We start from the raw sequence: 20372 nt of genomic DNA, 5'->3' as shown, positions 1-20372 counted from the left end.
CACTTAATGAAGGGGATATGTTCAGAGAAATGCATCACTGTGTGAACATCATACAGTGTCCTCACACAAACCTAGATGGCGTAGCCTACTACACACATAGGCTATATGTATTGCCCAGTGCTCTGACCACCATCTTACAGGCGGTCAGTGGTTAACCAAAACCTACCTATGTGGCACATGACTGTAATTATTTTTGCTGGGAGCTGTGGCCTGCTGGAGCTTTAAAAGCAAGTAGTGGCATTTTCCCCGGACCTGGAGTCCTCCAAAGGGCTTTACCTGGTAGTACTGTCTTTAGAGAAGAATAAGAGAAAATTTTTAAATTTTTTCTTTCTCTATAACATTCACTTATCCATTTCTAGAAAAGCAAAATTATAGACAATGTAACTTGGTAATCACTATCATTTTTTTCAGAAAAGGATTTGCCTTTATCTCATTATGGCAAATATTAGTCTGTAGGTGTGAATTGAGAGGGAGAGCATTTAAGTCTTTTTTTTCCTATTATGTATGTGTGTAAATATTTAAATTCATGAGATTTAAATTTGAAAATCTGTTACCCGAGGAAAATAAAGTGTAATTACAGGTTGAACAAAACAAAAGGGAAATAAAAGGATAGATTTGCTGATTTACTGTCTTGTGTTCCCTCCCACCAGAATCAATTTATGGTGAATAGAGACTATAAAGACAGCTAGAGAACAATAGGTTGTTAACACAAATTATAAGGAAAGGAACTCCCTTCAAATTTCAGGAGCTGAGCCAAGGAAGAAAATTGAAGTGAGATACTGTATTCATACTGCACTAAAACAGTACTCATGTAATCATCTGAGCTCCTCAAAAAATCCCTACTAAATTAAAAGTATTAATATCTGTCATTCTGCCTAAATATTGTTAAATGTGTAGAAAAAGTCCCCAGAAGATAGTTGCCAGGTTGCCAAGATGTCCTATAAAAACTTGCTTACCAACTGGGAGATGTCTTTCCTTAGTGTAAGAGCAAAGAGCTATGACAGGATGCATGGTTACTCACGCATTACTTAAATGATGTCAAGGAAAGAAAATTATACGGGAATCCAGGAAAAGAAAAAGAGACTATAAGAAGCAAACAGTTCACTAGGTGCAGACTTAGTTGGATTCTAGCTCAAACTGTATACAGGCTAAATATTTGGCAAGAAACCTGTAAACTAGATAAAAGGAGCTTAAAATCAAATTTGGAGGGGAAAGGAAAAAAATCGCCTGGATAAACTATCAAAAGCATAGGTGGGTGTGGTATCTTTCTGGGTGCCTTACTAAGGTCTTGAGGATATTCTAAAATTCTTATGAAAGCTAACTGGGAGTGGTCCTTATGGATTAGGTTCTATCTACCCAGAGACAGAGAGCATGTTAAATAAAATTCCAAACAGAATTGTACATTTTATCATAACAGACTATTTTATTACTATTTTATAATCATAACTCTGAGGGTGGGCTCACCACTGAGAGATAGGAATAGAAGGATTTCCTTTATTCAAGTGAATACTTTAAAAGATGGGAAAATAAAAAAGATAAATATCTGGAAGATCATAAAATCAAAATGTGCTAAATTCAGTGGCAAAAAGGGGCTTCAAGGCTATGGTTGAAGCAAAGGAGATGACTCCTGCCTGGAGAAGATGATGTAACATCAAGTACTGGACTCTTATTTGGCTTTCGTATTCTCCATCAGAGGAAAGCATCTTGTGTGTTGTACATAGGAAGCTGAGCTCAAGGTATGGGATGATATTTGAGTTCTGTTTGTTGGACTCAGATCACTGAAAAGAATTTCCACCTATCACTTTTGAGTGATGTTTTATTTTTCAGAGACTATAATATTATTTTTGTATACTGTCAAGAAGTGTGGGCTAAATGATTATACAGACAGATGAATTTATAGATGTTGAATACGTTTCTCAAAAAGTGATTAGTGGGCCGGCCCGTGGCTCACTCGGGAGAGTGCGGTGCTGATAACACCAAGGCCCCGGGTTCGGATCCCATATACGGATGGCCGGTTCGCTCACTGGCTGAGCGTGGTGCTGACAACACCAAGTTAAGGGTTAAGATCCCCTTACCGGTCATCTTTTAAAAAAAAAAAAAAAAAGTGATTAGTGCTTCTTCGGAAAAGCCTTGAATGATGGAAGATTCTATTCTTGGACTATCTCATTCACTTTGTGTCACAGTCTTGGAATAACACTGGTAAAGTTAATCTGATCTGTAGATAACAAAATACTGGTAGAGAGAAACTAAACAAAGAATCAAGATTTATGATGATCCCGAAAAGTTAAAATTACAAGGCAAAAGCAATGGGAGGATCATACAATTTAAAAGGGTGAATTTTATGGTATGTGAATTAAATCTTAATAAACTTGTTATAAAAAAAATGTAACAGGAGGATGTTTAGCTTGGCAAATGTAAAAACTCATATTGGAATTAACGAATATACAGGATATGAAAAGCTTATTAGGGTCTGAGTGGACTATGAGCTCAGTATCAGTCAACAGCATGCTCTAGTGGAGTCTTGGCTTTCTGAGCAGCAGACTGGACCCCTGGCTCCTTAGCACCTAACAATGTCTGCCACAGAGTAGAAGCATAATAAATACCTGTTAAATAAATATGCTGCTTAAGAACAACACAACAAACAACAAAAAAAAGACAATAACCTAAGACTGCAAGAGATTAAAAATAGGAGTTCATTTTCTAATTGAATAATCTAACATATATAGAGAAAAAAGAATAAATACCAAAAAAACTGACAGTGGTTGTCCTTACATTTGAAGATTGGGGGGGAATTGTGATCTTTTATATTTTTGTCTATTTTCTTTGTGTTCTGATTTTGTCGGATGGAAAAAAAATATCCTTTGCTACCCCCCCCCACCCAAGGTTATTTGAATGACACTGGGTATGTTGAAACATTGAACTGCTTGAGAAACATGCTTTATATATGCTAATTTTAATTATTTATATTTTCATATCTTTTTATGTATATGTCTTTTCTTTCCACCTAAACTGTAGATATCCTGATTGCATAAATGGTATTTTATTAGCCTTGTTTGTAGTCTGATGTTAAGGATGACAGTAGATTTATCCACCATCTCTTGCAAACGCTAGTATAGCTGAACTAGGGAAAAGAACAGAATTTTATCCACGTGGCTGCTCTAACATCATCCTAATATGCTGTACTTTCTTTAAGTACATGACTCAAAATAAACTAAAAACAAGAGTTAATCTTATGACTCAGAGTTTAAACTAGATGCCAGTTCTAGAGTTCCTTTATTTCTTGTTTGTGAGGAAAAAACACTCTCTCAGAACATCAACTTTTTTTTTCAGTGCACGTGATTGTTATTTAACTGATGTTACTCCAATACCCCTCATGCAGGACTGCCACCTCTGAGTATAAGTTCTACTTCACAGGAGGATTTCACCACTCTCTCAGTCATTTACAAGAGTCATTAGAAAATGGCAGAGAAGAAAAACAAAGGCCACATGCTTAGGCAGGGTATTTGCTACAAGGCATTGGAAAAAAATCCTTCTAAGTTCTTTATTTCTGGACAAACTTATAAGAGAGTTGGCTGTTTATCTCCCATAGATGTGGGGAGTTCCGGGCCAGAATGCCTACATGCAACATATTTCCTGGGCTCTCAGGAATTAGTATTGTTGAGAGCTTGTATTTCTACCTCTGGCCATGAAAGAAACTCAGAAGTTAGCAATTTACATATCTAGCCTTGAATAACTTAAGTTTGTAGGCTTGTCTAGAATGGCATTAAAAATAATCACAAAATAAGGCAAACCCACAACCAAGCAACCAACCCTACATCACTCTCCAAGGCACATTTTACCTCTCTTTTCCTCATTTTTAAGACCTTCAGCCAGAAGAACTTTAATGGAGGAGAGGGGAATCCAATGATTCCAGTCACTGTCATCTTAAGTGTCACATGACAAATTATTTAGTTAAATTTGTGATATGAAATATTGTGATATGTGCACAAACTGGTTTAGATGATCTTGACAAGTCCAGTTAGTCCCTCCAACCAAATCAGCTCAGAAAAAGGAATCTAATGAGTAAAAGTAGAGAATTCAAATCAGGTTGCATGTAAAGGTGTAGCCACAATTCACCATAGCCCAGATGCCCTGAGGCTCATGAAAAATATTCTTAACTATGCAGTGCTGAACACACAAAATATTTAGTTAGAATATGGTTTGAGATTTAAAAACAAAGCAAAATAATATCACAATTTGTGGTAGGTAGAGTTGCAGAAAGGTATCATGTATGAATTTGAATAATTATAAATAAATTTGTTTGAGAAAATAAATGTATTCTAAAGTTCTTTAAAATAATTTGCTTATCCAAATAGTTTAAATGACTTATTGTTTGTCCTGCTATAACAAATAGATAATAAACGACATAATGAATTATCACACATTACAAATTAGTGACACAATTTAAATAATCCTTAATTATATCACCTTCAAATACAATATTCATAAACATTAGCAGTTACAAAGTCCTTTATCCCATCTAGCCTCATGACTTATTCTAAATGAGAATATACTCTTCTGCAGTTATGGATGACACATTATTTCTGATTCTACTTTTGAATTTGAGAATTGGCACCAAAGTTTAGCATAAGAAATTGTGACCTACATAAGTTTCTCTATATATTTCGCTATCACATTTTTAATCCTCAATTTTTTCTTGCCTCTGGACTTTCTAATTTTTCCCTAGGACCCACTACTCCCCTAAATCAATTATTATTTACAATGTAACACTCACTCTGCTTTCTGTAAAAATTGTGTATTCTTGGTTGTTCAAACACAGGGAGAAGAGATGGTTCATCAATAATTTGTAAGTTTTCCTATTAAAGTAGTATTCTATAACATACATTCAAATGTCAGTACTAAGATTTATGATTCTACAAAGTGACATGTTTTTCAAGAGATAAGATTGATGGCTAGAAAGAACCAGATGGAGAAGGATTTGAATTCTAGACTATTAAGCAATAGAAAACCACTGCATAATTTTTGTTTACAAAAAAGTGATTAGTGATTAAACAATATTTTGGAATATTCGACAAATATGATAGAGAATACTGAAGTAGGAATTGGAATAAAATTCTTTTGCATTGAGTCTACAATATGCTGTTGTTCCACTAAGATGATAACTACTAATCCTTTGCTAGCAAAAGCCCAGGCTTTCAATTATTTTTCCGAAAGCACTGAACTATTTATATTGATTGATATGGTCCATTGCCCATGTGAGAAACTGGTATCTTGGAAATGTCTAGCTGGTGTTAATGCTCAGTCTGGAAGCTCTTTATTAGCAAAGCAATGATCTCACTTCTTATGGCTAAGAGAGCTTCATTCATTCATTTCTTCAACAAATATTGAAAGTTGACAAATTATAAAAAAAAAAAAAGAATATAAATAATGGAGAGGTTTCTACAACTTGATCATTTTTTTGAGTTTTATAAAAATTAGGGGATGAGATATAGAGGCTAAAAGCGATAACATCTATTCCTTAGGTTGGGATTTCTAATGCGTGAATTATTAAAGAACTTCTTCAAAAATTTCTCTTAAATAATAACATTATAAATTGACCTAGATGTTCTTACCTTCTGTAGTACAGGTTTTTCTGGGTACAATATTAGGAACAGTTTTGTTTGTGAACAGGGTGTACTTTTCTGCTCCTTGAAATAGGCTTGGCCATGTGATTGTTTTGGGCAACAGCATGTGGGCAGAGAGGGCCATGTGCCAGGGCAGAGCTAGGCCTTAAAGAACTTTGCATGTTTCTGCTTTCTGTCTTGAGTGTCTGCCACTTGAGAGCAACATGCTAGCCAAAGTCCAAAGAGAGACATGAAGAGCATGAATGGTCAGAGGTTCCACAGATTTATTTTAAGAGGCAGAGCAGTGACTCAGTAGGTGCTGTGTAAAGTCCAGCTTTAGATCAGGCATATCTTACCTGAGCTGCAGCTGCATGAGCAATAATAGTTAATGACTTGTTTTCAACCACTGGATTTTGACACAGTATGAAACACAGCATCTTTTTAGCAATAGCTAATGTAGCAATAGCTAATCCCTTTGTATGCAAAACAGGGATTAGAAGTTTGCAGGCTCTTATTTCAGTATACATTTTATCTATTTTTCACTTTTTAAATATATTATTCACTTTTTCCCCCTCTTACACTAGGCATAACACTGTCACAAGTAGAACTTAATCTGTGTAATTTTTGTGTCCTTTCCATTACCTTTTCGAGTAACTTGTAGTTCTTGTTTTAACCACTTTAGCTTCCAATTGCCTTTCAACCTTTTTGTTAGTAGTTGTATTAGTCCATTTCTGTCTCTTCTAACAAAATACCTGGAACTATGTAATTTATAAATAAAATGAAATTTATTGCTTACAGTTTCTGATGATGGGGAGTCCAAAGTCCATCTGGTGGTGGTGACAGTGACCCAGGGGTCTCACATTGCAAGATGGTGGAAGCAGAGAGGACAGAGAGAGCAAGAGAGACAGGAAGACAGACTCTCTTCTCTCTAATTTTAGAGCCCTCAGAACCACACCCCTGGCCACCATTTTTAATCCATTCACTATGGCACAGTCTACAATCCAATCACTTCTCCAAGGCCACACCTTTAAATTACAATAGGATTTTCCCACCCTCTCAACAATCACAGTGGGGGCCAAGTTTCTAACACATAAAACTTGGGGGACATAATTCAATCCACTACCGTATGTATGTATGCTTTGGAACCAATTTATCCACTTTTCTGACATTTTCTATTCTTTCCTTGGAAACCTAACTCTTTCAAGTAATGCCCTGTTTCTCTACCATTTCTTCCTACCTTAAGATCCTTGCAAATTTTTTGGGGAAAAGGAAATAGTGTTAATCATTCTTATTATCTTATGATCATTCTTACCCAAACTAGGTTGTCACTATTTAGGGAATATCTCCAAAGACTTGCTGTGTTTTCCCTTTTCTTTCTTTCTTTCTTTCTTTCTTTCTTTCTTTTTTTTTTTTTTTAATAGAAGTTCATACATCAGAATGCATGAACGAGAAATGCAAAGTTAGAAATATATCCCATGAAGTAATTTGGACACTCTGACAGCTGCAATTTATCAACATAAATTACTGTGCTTAGCTGCAAAGTTTTTGTCACAGGAAGACAGGACACTTCCTAAATTGCTTGCTGCCCTCTTTAATAATAATCCTAGTTTTTACAATCAAGATTTCTCAGGATAAAAGACACATTGATGCATACAGAGAGAAAAATTCAGATTTTACGTACATCACTAAAGCCATTGACATGCTACTCTATTCATCTTTAGATTAGAGTTTTTCTCCCCTCTGTCTAGATGTGGCAGTAGATTACTTAGGCAAGAAAATGTGGGCTGGAGAGCTAGGAGAGGAAGCTTAGAAGTAAACAAGTCAGCATGTCTGTTGTCTCAATTTCCTTTTAATCAAAGAAAAGACCTAACAGAATTCACTGTCATCATCTTAACTCTGGCTTCTAAGAGCATTAGGTAGGGAGAATCCTTTTATCTTCAGCATCAAAACAAGAAATTGCTTTTAAAATGCATCATTTAATATATTTTCCTAAAGCCATTATCGTTTGGTAAACAGTATGGCTATGTGTCTTTAAACTACTTTAGACACTTAAAGCACTAATTTTTCTCATTTTTTAGAAAAGTATCAATCTGCATTTTAGAGATATTTGAGATATGCGACCACACAAAGTTTTGTATGTATTCACAACTCTGTAATGTTGGAGGGATATAGTCGAATTCCAGTGGACTCTTCTAATAAAATAGATAAGCTGGAACCTGGTGCCAGGTCCCCTTGACTCCAAATCCCTTGATTGCTCGCCTGTACCATGCTGCCCTTACAGAAAGTACCTGTCCATGTTTTGGAAAGCCAATTTTAAGACTACTATTCATAATCCCAAATTTCTGAGTTGCTTTCCTCCAGTACAGTAAGAACAGAAACTTCTGGCTTAGCTATTATGAAACAGACTTATTAGGAATCAATAATTTGCATATTTGCTAAACTACCTGCCTTTATCATCTGTGCTACTATCCAAAGAGGGTTGTCGAGACAAGACCGAAGTTATCTATAATCTCTATCTTTCTGAAGACTTGCAAATTCATTACCTGACATCAGATCAGATGCACTGTAGTCCCTAGCTTTAGTACAACAGGCCACCAGTGAGGTCACCTGTGGTTCACAGAACAATAGCTGCCAAAGATGTCCATCTCCTAATACATGGGACCTGTGAATATATATGTTACATGGTACATAGGAAATTAAGGTTACAGATGAAGTGAAGTGTCCTAATCAGCTGACAAAATAGGGAGAGCATCCTGGATTATCCAGGTGGGTGCAATGCAATGAATAGGATCTTTAAAAGTGGAAGGAGGAGGTAGAAGAGTAGCTCAGAATGATGCAATGTGAGAAAGACTTGGCCCAATGTTGCTGGTTTTGGAAACAGAGGAAGAGAGCAAAAAGCCAAGGAATGTGGGTGGTCTCCAGAAGCTGGAAAGTGCTATGACACAGATTCTCCTCTGGAGCTTCCAGAAAGGAACACGGGTCTCTTGACACCTTGTTTTAGCCCATTGAGACCCATTTCAGATTTCTGAACCACAGAACTGTATGATGATAAATTTGTGTGTTTGAAGCCACTAAGTTGGTAATAACTTGTTACAGCAGCCATAGGAAACACACATCATCTTATTTGTGAGACAGGTTACTAGTAAGACTATCTAAATTACGGATAACTAAGAGATGGGGATAAATAAATATAAATATAAACAGCAATCTAATTAAAACATAAAATAGCATCTTCAATAAAAAACAGCTTTATAAAAGAACAGAAAAGTGCAATCAAGGAAAAAGATAAATTTGACTTCATCAAATGAAAAATTTTGTGCATCAAAATATAGTATCAAGTATGTGAAAAGACAGATTGCACTTAGGTATCGATATTCAAGTCTGTACCGCACGGATATGTACAATTAACTATGTTTCAATTTTTTTAAAAAAGCATATAAAAAGACAACTCAGAGAAAGAGAAAATATTTTCAAATCATACATCTGATATTTTTTTTCTCTCATTCTGGAGAATACAAGAATCTCAGAATACTTTAACTTCATTTAACCATCCTAACCTATTTGTATATTCTATGGTTGTGTATTTTAATTGCATATATTTTTCCCTTCACTTCTAAAAAATCTTTTTCTTTTGAAATAATTATAGAGTCACAAGAGGTTGTAAAGAAATGTACAGGAAATTTCCATTCACCCTTCCCCCAGTTTCCTCAAGTATATCATACACAATTTCAGTACAATAGCAAAACCAAGAAATTGACCTTGGTGCAATCCATAAGCCTTATTCACATTTCACCAGTTGTACATCTACTCATTTGTTAATGAGTGTCAGGGTTGGGGGATAGAGTTCTGTGAAATTTTATCGCTAGTGCAGCCTTGTGTAGCCACCCCACAATCAACATACTCAACTGTACTCTCATTACAAGGCTCTTCATGTTACCCCTTTATAGCCACATTCATCCCGTCCACCATTGCTAACCCTTCCCAATCACTAATCTGTTTTCCATATCCATAATTAGGTTACTTCAAAAATTTTGCATAAATAGAATTAAGTAGTTTATAATCTTTTAAAATTGGCTGTCATTTCACTCAGCATAATTTCTTTGAGGTTCATCCAAATTGTTGCATGTATCAGAAGTTTGCTCTTTTTATTCCTCTTTTGGTGTGGATTTTCTTCTATGTTTTTTTTTTCTAGAAATTTTATAGTTTGATATTTTACATTAAATTCCATGATCCATTTTCAGTTTATTCTTAAGTAACACTTCTATATTTTTCTTTTATTTGTTTGTTGACACAAAAACTACATATATGAGTATCATGTATAGCATGTGCTTTGAAATAAACACACATTGTGGAATGATTAAATGGTGCTAATAAACATATACATTACCTAGCATTTTTTTTTATGGTAAGAACACTTAAAATCTACTCAGCAATTTTCATGAATACATCGTCAGTAGCTGCAGTCGCTGTGTTCTACATTAGATCTCTTGAACTTATTCCATTAACTGAAATTTTGTGTCCTTTGACAAACATCTCTCCAATGTCACTCAGCCCCTGGTAACCACCGTTCTACTCTTGTTTCTATGAGTTCACCTTTTTTAGATTCCACATCTGCGTGAGATAACACAGTGTTTGCCTCCCCGTGCCTGGCTTATTTCACTTAACAGAATGCCCTCCAGGTTCATCTGCATTGTCACATCTATATATTTTTAAAACCAACAGAACATCATTGTTTTCACTTGCAATAATTTATATTTAGATTCACCTTTTTTTTAAAAAAAGGAATTTTTGTTTGTTTGGCGGCTGGCTGGTACAGGGATCTGAACCTGTGATCTTGGTGTCATAAGGCTGCCTGTAACAAACTGAGCTACCCAGCCAGCTTTTTATGTTTTGTTTTGTTTTTGTTTTCTTTACTCCTTATTCCTCCCAGCATCTCTTTACATTTTAAGTGGATCATTTTCACGCTGCCTGAGATATAAATCCTTGAGAATGTTCTTTATTTGGCTATCCTTACTACTTCTCTTTTTGTTTGTCTGAAATGTCCTTATTGCATCCTTATTCTTGAATGTATTTTTGCTATGGATAGAGTTCGGTGGTGACAGTTACTTCCGGTCCACTGAAACTATTATCCTACCGTTTTGACTTCCATAGTGATGCTCAAAAGGTCAGCTGACAGTCTGTTGCCCCTCATAAAGGAATCCATCTTTTTTCTCTGGCTCCTTTTATGATTTTTTTCTTTGTCTTAGTTTTTATGTAATTTCACTATGATAGGCTGCTATGATCTGAATGTTTGTGTCCCTCCAAAATTCATATGTTGAAATTTAATCCCCAACGTGTTAATATTAAGAGGTGGGACCTTTGGGAAGTGATTAGATCATGAGGGTGGAGCCCTCATGAATGGGATTAGTGCTCTTAAAAGAGATGCCTGAGGAAGCTTTTTTTGACCCTTTTGCTGAGTGAGGACACACAGAAAGCACCATCTATGAGCAAAGAGCCCTCACTAGACTGAATCTCCCGGCACCTTGATCTTGGACTTTGTGGCCTCCAAAACTGTAAGCAATAAATTTCTGTTGTTTATAAGTTACTCAGTGTAAAGTATTTTATTACTGCAGCCCAAATGAACTAAGACATAGGTCTAGGTGTGGATTTCCTTTTATTTATCCTGCATAAGATTTATTCTTAGCTGTTTTCTTTTCAAACATTGTGGCTATTCCATTTTCTTTCTCTCTTTTATGGGACAACAAGGAAATGTCTTTCTCATATCTTCTCCTTTTTAAAAAAAATTAATTAAATTTAATTTTACTTCTCAAAATACATTGTACTTGATTTTCATGCCCCTTTACCCATTCCTCTCCCCCCCCATCCCCCCCAACATACATCGTATCTGTGCACTTGGCTTAGTTTAAGGAATTTTTGTGGTTATTCTCTCTTCTTCCCCCCCCTTTGTTTGTGTGTTTATTTATTAATTTTAAGCTCCCACAAATAAGTGAGATCATGTGGTATTTCTCTTTCTGTGCCTGACTTGTTTCACTTAATATAATTTTCTTTAAGTCCATCCATGTTGTTGCGAATGGTAGTATTTCATTCTTTTTTACAGCACAGTAGTATTCCATTGTGTAGATATACCTCACTTTCCTTATCCACTCATCAGATGATGGACATTTGGGCTGGTTCCAGCTCTTGGCTATTGTACATAGAGCTGCAATAAACATATCTTCTCTTCTATTGAATTCTTAATTTTTGTTACTGTTTTTTTTTAATTCTTGGATTTCTATTACGTTTTCAAATCTGCTATGTTAATTTTGATAGTTCCCATTTTCCTGCCTAAGTTTCAAGCTTGGCTTTTATTTCTTTAAAGAGTAGACATGACTGCTTATAGTTTCAATCTCATAATTCTAATATATAATGTCTTTGTGGGTGTTTTATTCCTACTAGTTCCCCCCCCCCTGCAATTCATTTGTTTAAAGGAACTCAAAACTATAAACTATCAATTATCTTTTTTTAAAGAATAGGTATGGTTAATTTAAAGTTTCAAGTGCTTTTTTTTCCAGTTAACTTCAGTCAAATGAAGCAGTATAACATAGTTGTTAGGAGCCAGACTTTAGAGCCAAATTCCTAAATAAGTGTTCTAGTTCTGCCTCTTCCTAGCTCTGTGATCTTGGGTAAGTTACTTACCCTATCTGTACTTCAGTCTCCTCACCTGTAAAATTGGCATACTAACAGTACCTACCTCAGATATTGTTGAGAGGATTAAAGTCATTAATATGTAAATTGCTCTAAAGGCTATCTGGTATATAGTAAGTACCGTATAAGCATTTGTCACTGCAGTAGTATTTTTAAAATGATTATTTCATTGCCACAAAAATGAGGGATATAAAATATATTCATATTAGGAGCTCATGCTGGGCATCATTTATATAGTTGAGAGAGCTCTCAGGCCATCACACAGAGGAAAGTATATTGAAAATATCTGGAGAAGATGTTAGACAAATGCCTCCATATGTTCTTTATATCCTTCTTTCTCTCTCTGTTCTAAAATTTGAGATTTACTGAACTAGAGGATGAGCACTGGAAGGCAGGAGCCAAGTCTTGTTTATCTTTGTATTCTCAGTGCCTGGGACACAGTGGGCACACGGTAGAAGTGTTCCAGAATGAAATGTGGAGACCATAAGCAAAGAGGAATATTCATCAGTGATGGCTCTTTGCAATTAGAAAGGCTTCATAGTTAGAAAATACATTTTTAAATCCCTCAAATGCATATTTGAGACACAGAGAGTGAGGTATTACTTTATTTAGGAATTTTCAATGATTAAAGATGGAATAATTACAAGTATATGATGCTTTAAATCCTTTAATAATTTTTGGCTAATTCAATATGCATTTTTTTGTATTTTTATCATATATAATGGGGTTTATTTCAATATTATGATCTTTTTCAGTATAAATGAAGTTGAAGACAGTTGTTTAGGTTCGTTAAAGAGAATTCAACTTTGAACATAATCATTAAACTAAAAGTCCTTAATTTCAATAACAGGGTTCACTCAGCCTTTAGAAAACATATTTGTCTCACAGATACTTTGATGAGGAATATTTTAATATTCTAATGTACAATAAGGAATATTATAAAATAATCATTTTAATTTTGTCTATACTAACAGTAATGTACAGATTAAGGCCCTCTACTTTTCTGTCAGAACTAAAAAAGATCAAATACAGGTTGTGATAAGCATGTAACATTTTACTACACTGTGCTAGAAGGTCCAAGGATAAGAGTATATGAGATAAAATCTGATTAATATATTTATCATCTTTATATTTTTTAACCAGAGATTCATGTTTCTCTTTTTTTAAAACTTTATTTTTTGTATTTTAAAAAAAACTTATTGTAACATAGTTGATTGTACCTATCTGTGGGATACAGAGTTGAATGTCACTACCTGTGTGCAATATGTGATGCTCAAATCAAGATAATTAGTATATCCAACGTTACAAAATGTAATACAGGTAAAGGGCCATGCTTCTATTTCATAAAGAGACATTTAACTTCCTCATCAGGTCATTCTCAAGTTATCTTTAAAACCTAAGAGCTACTCTCTACCTCTTAACCAAAGTCAAATATATGCAGTAGAATACAGAGAGATATAGAACGAGCCAAGCACAAGGCCATATGCCTTATTTCCTATCCTCCAGGAATATAAAGATCAATATTCACATTTTTGAAAGGGATGTAAGAATGTATGAACAACTTACATTCTTTATATCTTTCTTCCTCCCTCTTTTCTAAGTTTCAGATTTACTGAACTAGCATGTGAGTAATGAATAGGACCTCATTTCTATACTGCATATATATCAGCATATATTTGAGCATATTTTAAGTAAAAAATGTCAGAAATATAAAGGGGTGCAGTTTATAAATTGGAACTATACTAATGACTTCATGTTTCGGTTCATATTTTCTCTGTTCATTTGTTTTCTTGATTACTTGAAAACTGCTAGTCTTTTTTAAAAATTCAGTAGTTTTATCACTCACATAAACTAAATGACAAACACTATTTGCCCTGCCTAATAAGGAGCATCTCTTATTCAGGATAAGTCTGAGCGTTCTTCATTGCATTTATTGAAAGTATCCTGCTATTTGGTACTTACTTGTGTTTATCACACTCTTACAGATAGTAAGTGCTGAAACATTCATGACTAGTTTGAGATATGTTTCCTTGGTTTACCAGAAGGATTTGAAGAGCCTTGAGGCAAGGATTAGTAGTAAATACTTTTAGAATATCTTACAACCTTTAGCTTGGTGTTGAGCAAATGGCAGGTGCCAATTAGCAAAGGCAGTTTGGACCCTTTTTTTCCATTCTTTTTATTAGAATAGCATAAAACATACTGGGATTCCTGTCCCATTTACGAAGACACACACACAGATCTGCATTTTATGTTGTGGAGGCCGATTAATGAAGATATCCTTGCTCATAGGGAGTTTTTTTTTTTTTTTTTTTTTTTTTTTTTTTTTTTTTTACCTTCTGTGTAATCAGCAGTTTTTGCACATCACCCCTCGGAAATTTTTGGAAAAGGTGAACCATTAAACAGAATTCCAATTCCTTATGATGGAAAATGTACTTGAGCAATATTGGGCCCATAGAGAGAGCTAAACCAGCAGCTGGCAGGGGCTTTTTTCCATTCTTTCCTCTACAGTTCAGAGGGGTCATAGGCATTCAAAAAGTAGACATTAAGTAAATAATTTTTCTATTGAGGCTGGAAGATTTACTGTGTAGTATCTTACAGATAATATAAAATCTCTTATAATATGTAAAAGTCTCTTGATGAAATAAAATAATACTGCTATTAAGATCACCTTAAATTTGGATAGATTTTCCAAAGTAGCATTATATTTAAGATTTCAGTTCTCTCTCATAGTAACTGTAGGAGACGGAGAGAAAATGATATTATCACTCTGAGACAGATAAGGAAACTGAGGCAGAGAAAGTCTAAGTGATTTACCATTGGTTGGGAGCCAGGAGTAGAACTGTGGCCAGAACTCAGGACTCCTGACTAATCAATCAATCAAATATCTGTTATTGACCATTTATATTTATAAAATATTATACTAAAACTTTGGTCTTGAGGTGATTAATGTAGAGGTAAAAATACATCAAGATGTAGAAATTCAAGTTACAATAGAAGGATTAATTCAGATTTCCAAAGTAAATGATAGCTATATAAAAGAAAGAAAAAAAAAAACCAAAAAACAAAACAAATAAACCCTCAGGAGATCATTATCTCTTTTGGGCTGTGGTATCTCCTAGATAGGATATTCATTTCCCATTCTAAGTTTTTTTTTCTCCTTCCATATTTAATACTGAGACTAGAAGATAAAACCATATTGATTTCTTGTCCTTCACCATCTTGCCCAAACTTCTACGAGTATCTTTTAATCTTTTTTTACAGATATTAGAGAAGGACACTTGTTCCTCATCCAGAATTAAACCCTCTTCTAGGACTTATTGCCCTTTTATTCTAGGCACTTATAACTCAAAGTGTGGTCTGGGAACCAGCAGCATCAGCATCACTTGGGAGCTTGTTAGAAAGGCATGATCTCTATCCTCACCCCAGCACTACAGAACCAGAATCTGCATTTAAACAAAATGCATTAGAGAGTGGGAATTACTGATCCAGGCCATTCTTTCAAAAATCAGTCCCTCTATTTTTAGCACCATTAGTTTTTTTCTCTTTACCATTTCCTTTCCTATCTTCTTGAAACTACCCAGGGTTCGGCATAAAGAAACAAAACAAGAAAAACAAATTTCTTCCCACTACCTACTTTCAGTGTCTGGTATCTGCCCTTTTAGCTATCAAGATAATTAGTATATCACTTTTGTTTCTTTAGTTACTAGGTTCCTGGAATGAATTATGTGCCCCTGCTCTACTTTTAATTCACTCAGTTCCTTCTTAAAACTCTAAAATGTGACTTTCACTCCAATGTACTTTGAACACATAGAAAGGGTTTTGTACACACACGTGCACACACACACAGGTGCCGATAGTTAACTTTGGTGAGATTAGATCAACTTTTGAGCCTTCTGTAGTTCCCATACTGACTGGAAATGAATTATCTTAGCAGTATTTGGTGCCTGATGATTTTCGTGTGCCCGTTCTTACCGTGCATCTATTCAAGACCATCTGAGTTCCTTCTTAGGTAGCTGGACTGACCTGCACCAGGCCAAATTTTTTGAATACCTCCCATTGTACTGCCCAAACCTTGGAAAATGAAAATTTTATATCTCTGCAGAAATATCCCAGAAGTATACACAGACACAAAATTCATGAAAATGAAACAAAATGGGACTCAGTATTTAAAGCCTAAGTTAAATTTTCTTCCTGAAGCCTTTAGTCGTCTGAATCCTAGGAATGCAGAGGGCCATCTGTAGTCTTGTGTTAGAAATGAAGAAAAGGGAAAAACAGTGAGTGGGAGGGATTCCTCACCATCAAGTGTCATAGAAAATAGCTTATGTCATTGAGAAACCAAACACAAAACCAAAACAAATCCTCCTCTTAATCCCACTGACTTTTTGAAGGCATTTCATACAATGAGGTTTGAAGGTTGAGATGTTTTGAAATTCACTGGGTAGCACAGCCTACTCACCTCCTATGGATTTTGAGCAATCTGCTCACTAGTGATTGGGTGTTGTGTTATTCATCAGGTCTCTCTCTTATGAAGAAAAATGAAGAGCATAAAAGAAAAGAACCACAGTGAAAATGGGGGTGTGCTGAAAGGTTAATGTGCTCTTCAGCCCGCTTCAGATAGATCACTGAGCAGCCACACAATCTGTTTATCTGAGGCATGCAGAAGGAACTGTCATGCCTCACCTTTGGAAATGGGCCATTACTCCTGGTGACAGATTATGAATTGTGGAATCTGGCGGGCACCTGGCCAGACAAGGAAGAGTTCATAAATCAGACTCAAAACAGAAATACCTGACTAAAATTCTTGAGTTCTTCGAGAGGTTGGAAAAGGATATATAAAGAAGGAATCAGTTAAGGTCACATGTATATGTGTACATGTGTGTGTTGGGGGTGGTGTTTATTTTCAGAAGGTTTTTGTTAAGATTCTACAAAGAAATATTTTTATTTTTTGATTGAAGAGTTTTACTTCACCATGGAATGGAGTGGTAGTTGGGGGTTGGGGTAGAAGGTGGTTGGGATAAAGATTTTAGTCTTTAACAGGAGATTGGTTTGAGCCTTCCAAAGGCAGAGAGAAGTGATCAATTCTCTTAACAGTAAGTATAAATAGTTGATTCTCAGGGATCAGTGTTTGTTTTACAAATTAGGTCTGGAAAACAGCCACAACTTGGTAGATAATACTATAAAATTGCTAAGTGGATAAGAATAAATTAAAATAAAGATTTATAAGCATGTGAAAACACTCATAAAAATGTTAATGAAAGTAAAATGTTGACACATAAATGCCCTTGAGGAAAAATAATCTAAACCCCTTGTAAGAAGATGGGCTCTGAATTTTTGTTTTACGATGTAGGAATGAAACCCAAAAGTGATTTTAAAATTATCTAATATCTGAAAATATGATCCAGTGTGTCTGCAAAGGCCAGCAAATATTGGTAATCCTCTAGAAAGCAACTAGAGATACACAAAAGGTATGTTCTGCTACTGGCAATTCACCCCATGTTGATTAAATGCTTACTACCAAGGAGCTGAGGGTGGTTTGGTTTTCCGCATACTCAGCCTCTACTTCAGACACCAGCCCTCAGGCTGATGGTAATTCATCATCAGGATAGCAGCACAAGAGTGTACTTTTTTGAGAAGAAAAATAAAGCTATGGAAATATACAGATCATTACTATGAAGTCACCAGCATAATTTTTAGATAATTTTATTTTTAAAAATCATTACTTTGGCATATTTTAAAATATAATACATAACACTGTGCACAGAAAAAGAAGAATGCTTTTATACGAATGTATTAGTCCATTTCCGTTGCTTATAACAAAATGCTTGGAACTGACTGATTTATAAAAACAACGAAATTTATTGCTTACAGTTTTTGAGGCTGGGAAGTCAAAAGTCCATCTGGTGGTGGTGACAGTGACCCAGGGGTCTCACACTCCAAGATGGTGGAAGCAGAGAGAGCAGAGAGAGAAAGACTCTCCTCTTCTTTTAAAGCCCTCAGAACCATGCCCCTGACCACCATTTTTAATCCATTCACTACTGCATGGTCCTGCAATCCAATCACCTCTTCAAGGCTCCACCTCTCAATTACCATAACAGGATTTCCCACCCTCATAACACTCTCAGTGGGAGCTAAGTTTCTAATACATAAAACTTGGGGGGCACAATTCAAGCTTCAGTGAGTTTTGGGGGGACATAATTCAATCCACTACAATGAATAAAAGGTATGTCAAGTCTTTTAGTTTTGAAAAAGCACCATCTCTAATAACATACTTTGTTTATCCAAAGGCCGCTTCAGGGATTTACAGAGTACAGATAAATCTATCTTAATATTTTCAGATATGAAATACTATACATTTTCCTGTTTATCATGAATATCAATGACTTAAGCTCTCAGGCCAAATTAGTTTCTCCTTGTCTGTGGAACCAACTTCTGTAGAACCATTCCAGTCTTCTGGCACATTTGTAATCCTGACCAGCACTTCTACACTAGTAGCCAAAGTTATCCTCAGGAAATGAGTCCCACGTTTTTAGGCCACCTGCAGACTCCCTCTCTAGTGCTGCCTTTGCTTGTTCTTGGCAAGGGAGTCCAGTCCAAGTGGTTGGTAGAAAAAGAGTCTTCATGAGCATGTGCTAAAAAGACAGGAAACTCTTACAGATATAATCCATTATACCTTTCTACTCTTTTTTCTTTTTCTCCATAAAACTTTCTTCAGTATCCCTTTTAAACTGATTTCTTTAGTACAGAAGTGTTTAAGATGGGGGGCACACATCTTACCTATGTGTTTCCGATTCCCCTGCACACCTGCATCCAGATCTAGACCTGGACACACCTGTATCCCAGCCCCCAACAAGGCACATCTCTGAAGTGAGTGCCCGCATCCAGCTTGAGCAGTTCCAATCAACTCAAGCTTTCCTGAATGGTTCTGTAGCCAGCTAACCTATCATGTTCATTTTCTGGCCCTTAGTTAAAAGTGCTCTATTATCTGAGTGTTAAAAAGAGTATAGGTTTTCTTTGTCGAGATACTTTCTCCAGGTCTAAGCCTTTTATCACTTTTCCACTGTTTTTCAGTAGGGTCCTACTGTCTTACCCTTTGAGCACCACATCCATTCCAGTATAAAACATACCAAAAATTTAATTGTGTAGGTCAATTTTAGGTATATATCATACCTATGTGAAATGAATAACATGCATAGTTTTTAAGTTTCATAGCAGCTGGTACAAGTTTAAAGCATTAGAAAAATAAATTCTAGGCACCTTTATATTTAGCTATTGACAAAATGTTAATAGTCTTGCTCTGATTCTTTTAATGGAAAAATAATTGATTTCACATATTTGTGGGGTAGAATTGAATATCAATACCTGTGTACAATGTGTGATGATCAAATCAGGATAATTAGCATGTCCATCATTTCAAAACATAATCATTCCTTGTGTCTATTAACCAATTTCTTGCTAGACCCCTTCTCCCCTTCCCCCATCTCGTAACCACAGTTCTGTTCTCTCCTTCTGAAAGTTCGGCACATTATTGTGATTTGTCTGTCCTCCCTCCTTCCCTCCCTTCCTTCCTTCCCCCTCCTCTTTTGCTCCCACTTATGAGTGAGGACATGTGGTATTACTCTCTCTGTACCTTGCTTGTTTCACTTAACATAATTTTCTTCATGTTCATTCACATTTCTGAGAATGACAGAATTTCATTCTTTTTTATGGCAGAGTGGTATTCCACTGTGTACATATACCACATTTTAGCCTGACAGAGATACACTTTTAGGTGATTTGACACTTTTCTCTTGCTGTTTTTGGAATTCTTTGTCTTTGAATTTTGGCAATTTGACTATAATGTTTCTTGGGGAGGTCCTGTTTGGGGATCTTTGAGCTTCTTGAATCTGTAAGACTGCATCTCTCCCAATACTTCAGAGTTTACAGCTATCATTTCATTAAACAGGCTTTCAATGCTTTTTCCTTTCTCTTCCCCTTCTGGTGCACCCATAACACAGATGTTTGTATGCTTAAAGTTATCTGAAAGATCTCACAGGTTTTCTTCAATTTTTAATGTTCTTTTTTCTTTTTTTCTTTTTTAGTCCAACT

General features: G+C 35.5%; 1 protein-coding gene across 13 annotated transcripts in view; it reads right to left on the bottom strand.

Moving 5' to 3' along the window:
* TPK1 (thiamin pyrophosphokinase 1) overlaps positions 1–20372 on the bottom strand; it is a 355873-nt gene that overhangs the window by 24199 nt on the left and 311302 nt on the right. The window contains exon 9 of one of the 13 annotated variants that reach the window (XM_063099240.1): positions 18449–18916. The exons of the other annotated variants lie outside the window; for them this stretch is intronic. Coding sequence (XP_062955310.1) covers positions 18792–18916 — 125 coding nt within the window. The 3' untranslated portion in view covers positions 18449–18791. Of the gene's footprint in view, positions 1–18448; positions 18917–20372 lie in introns of those variants that run through there. 13 annotated transcript variants of the gene reach the window in all.

This window comes from Cynocephalus volans, chromosome 6, assembly GCF_027409185.1.
Source record: "Cynocephalus volans isolate mCynVol1 chromosome 6, mCynVol1.pri, whole genome shotgun sequence".
Classification (NCBI taxonomy): Eukaryota; Metazoa; Chordata; class Mammalia; order Dermoptera; family Cynocephalidae; genus Cynocephalus; species Cynocephalus volans.
This window is presented reverse-complemented; position numbering and strand designations above follow the sequence as displayed.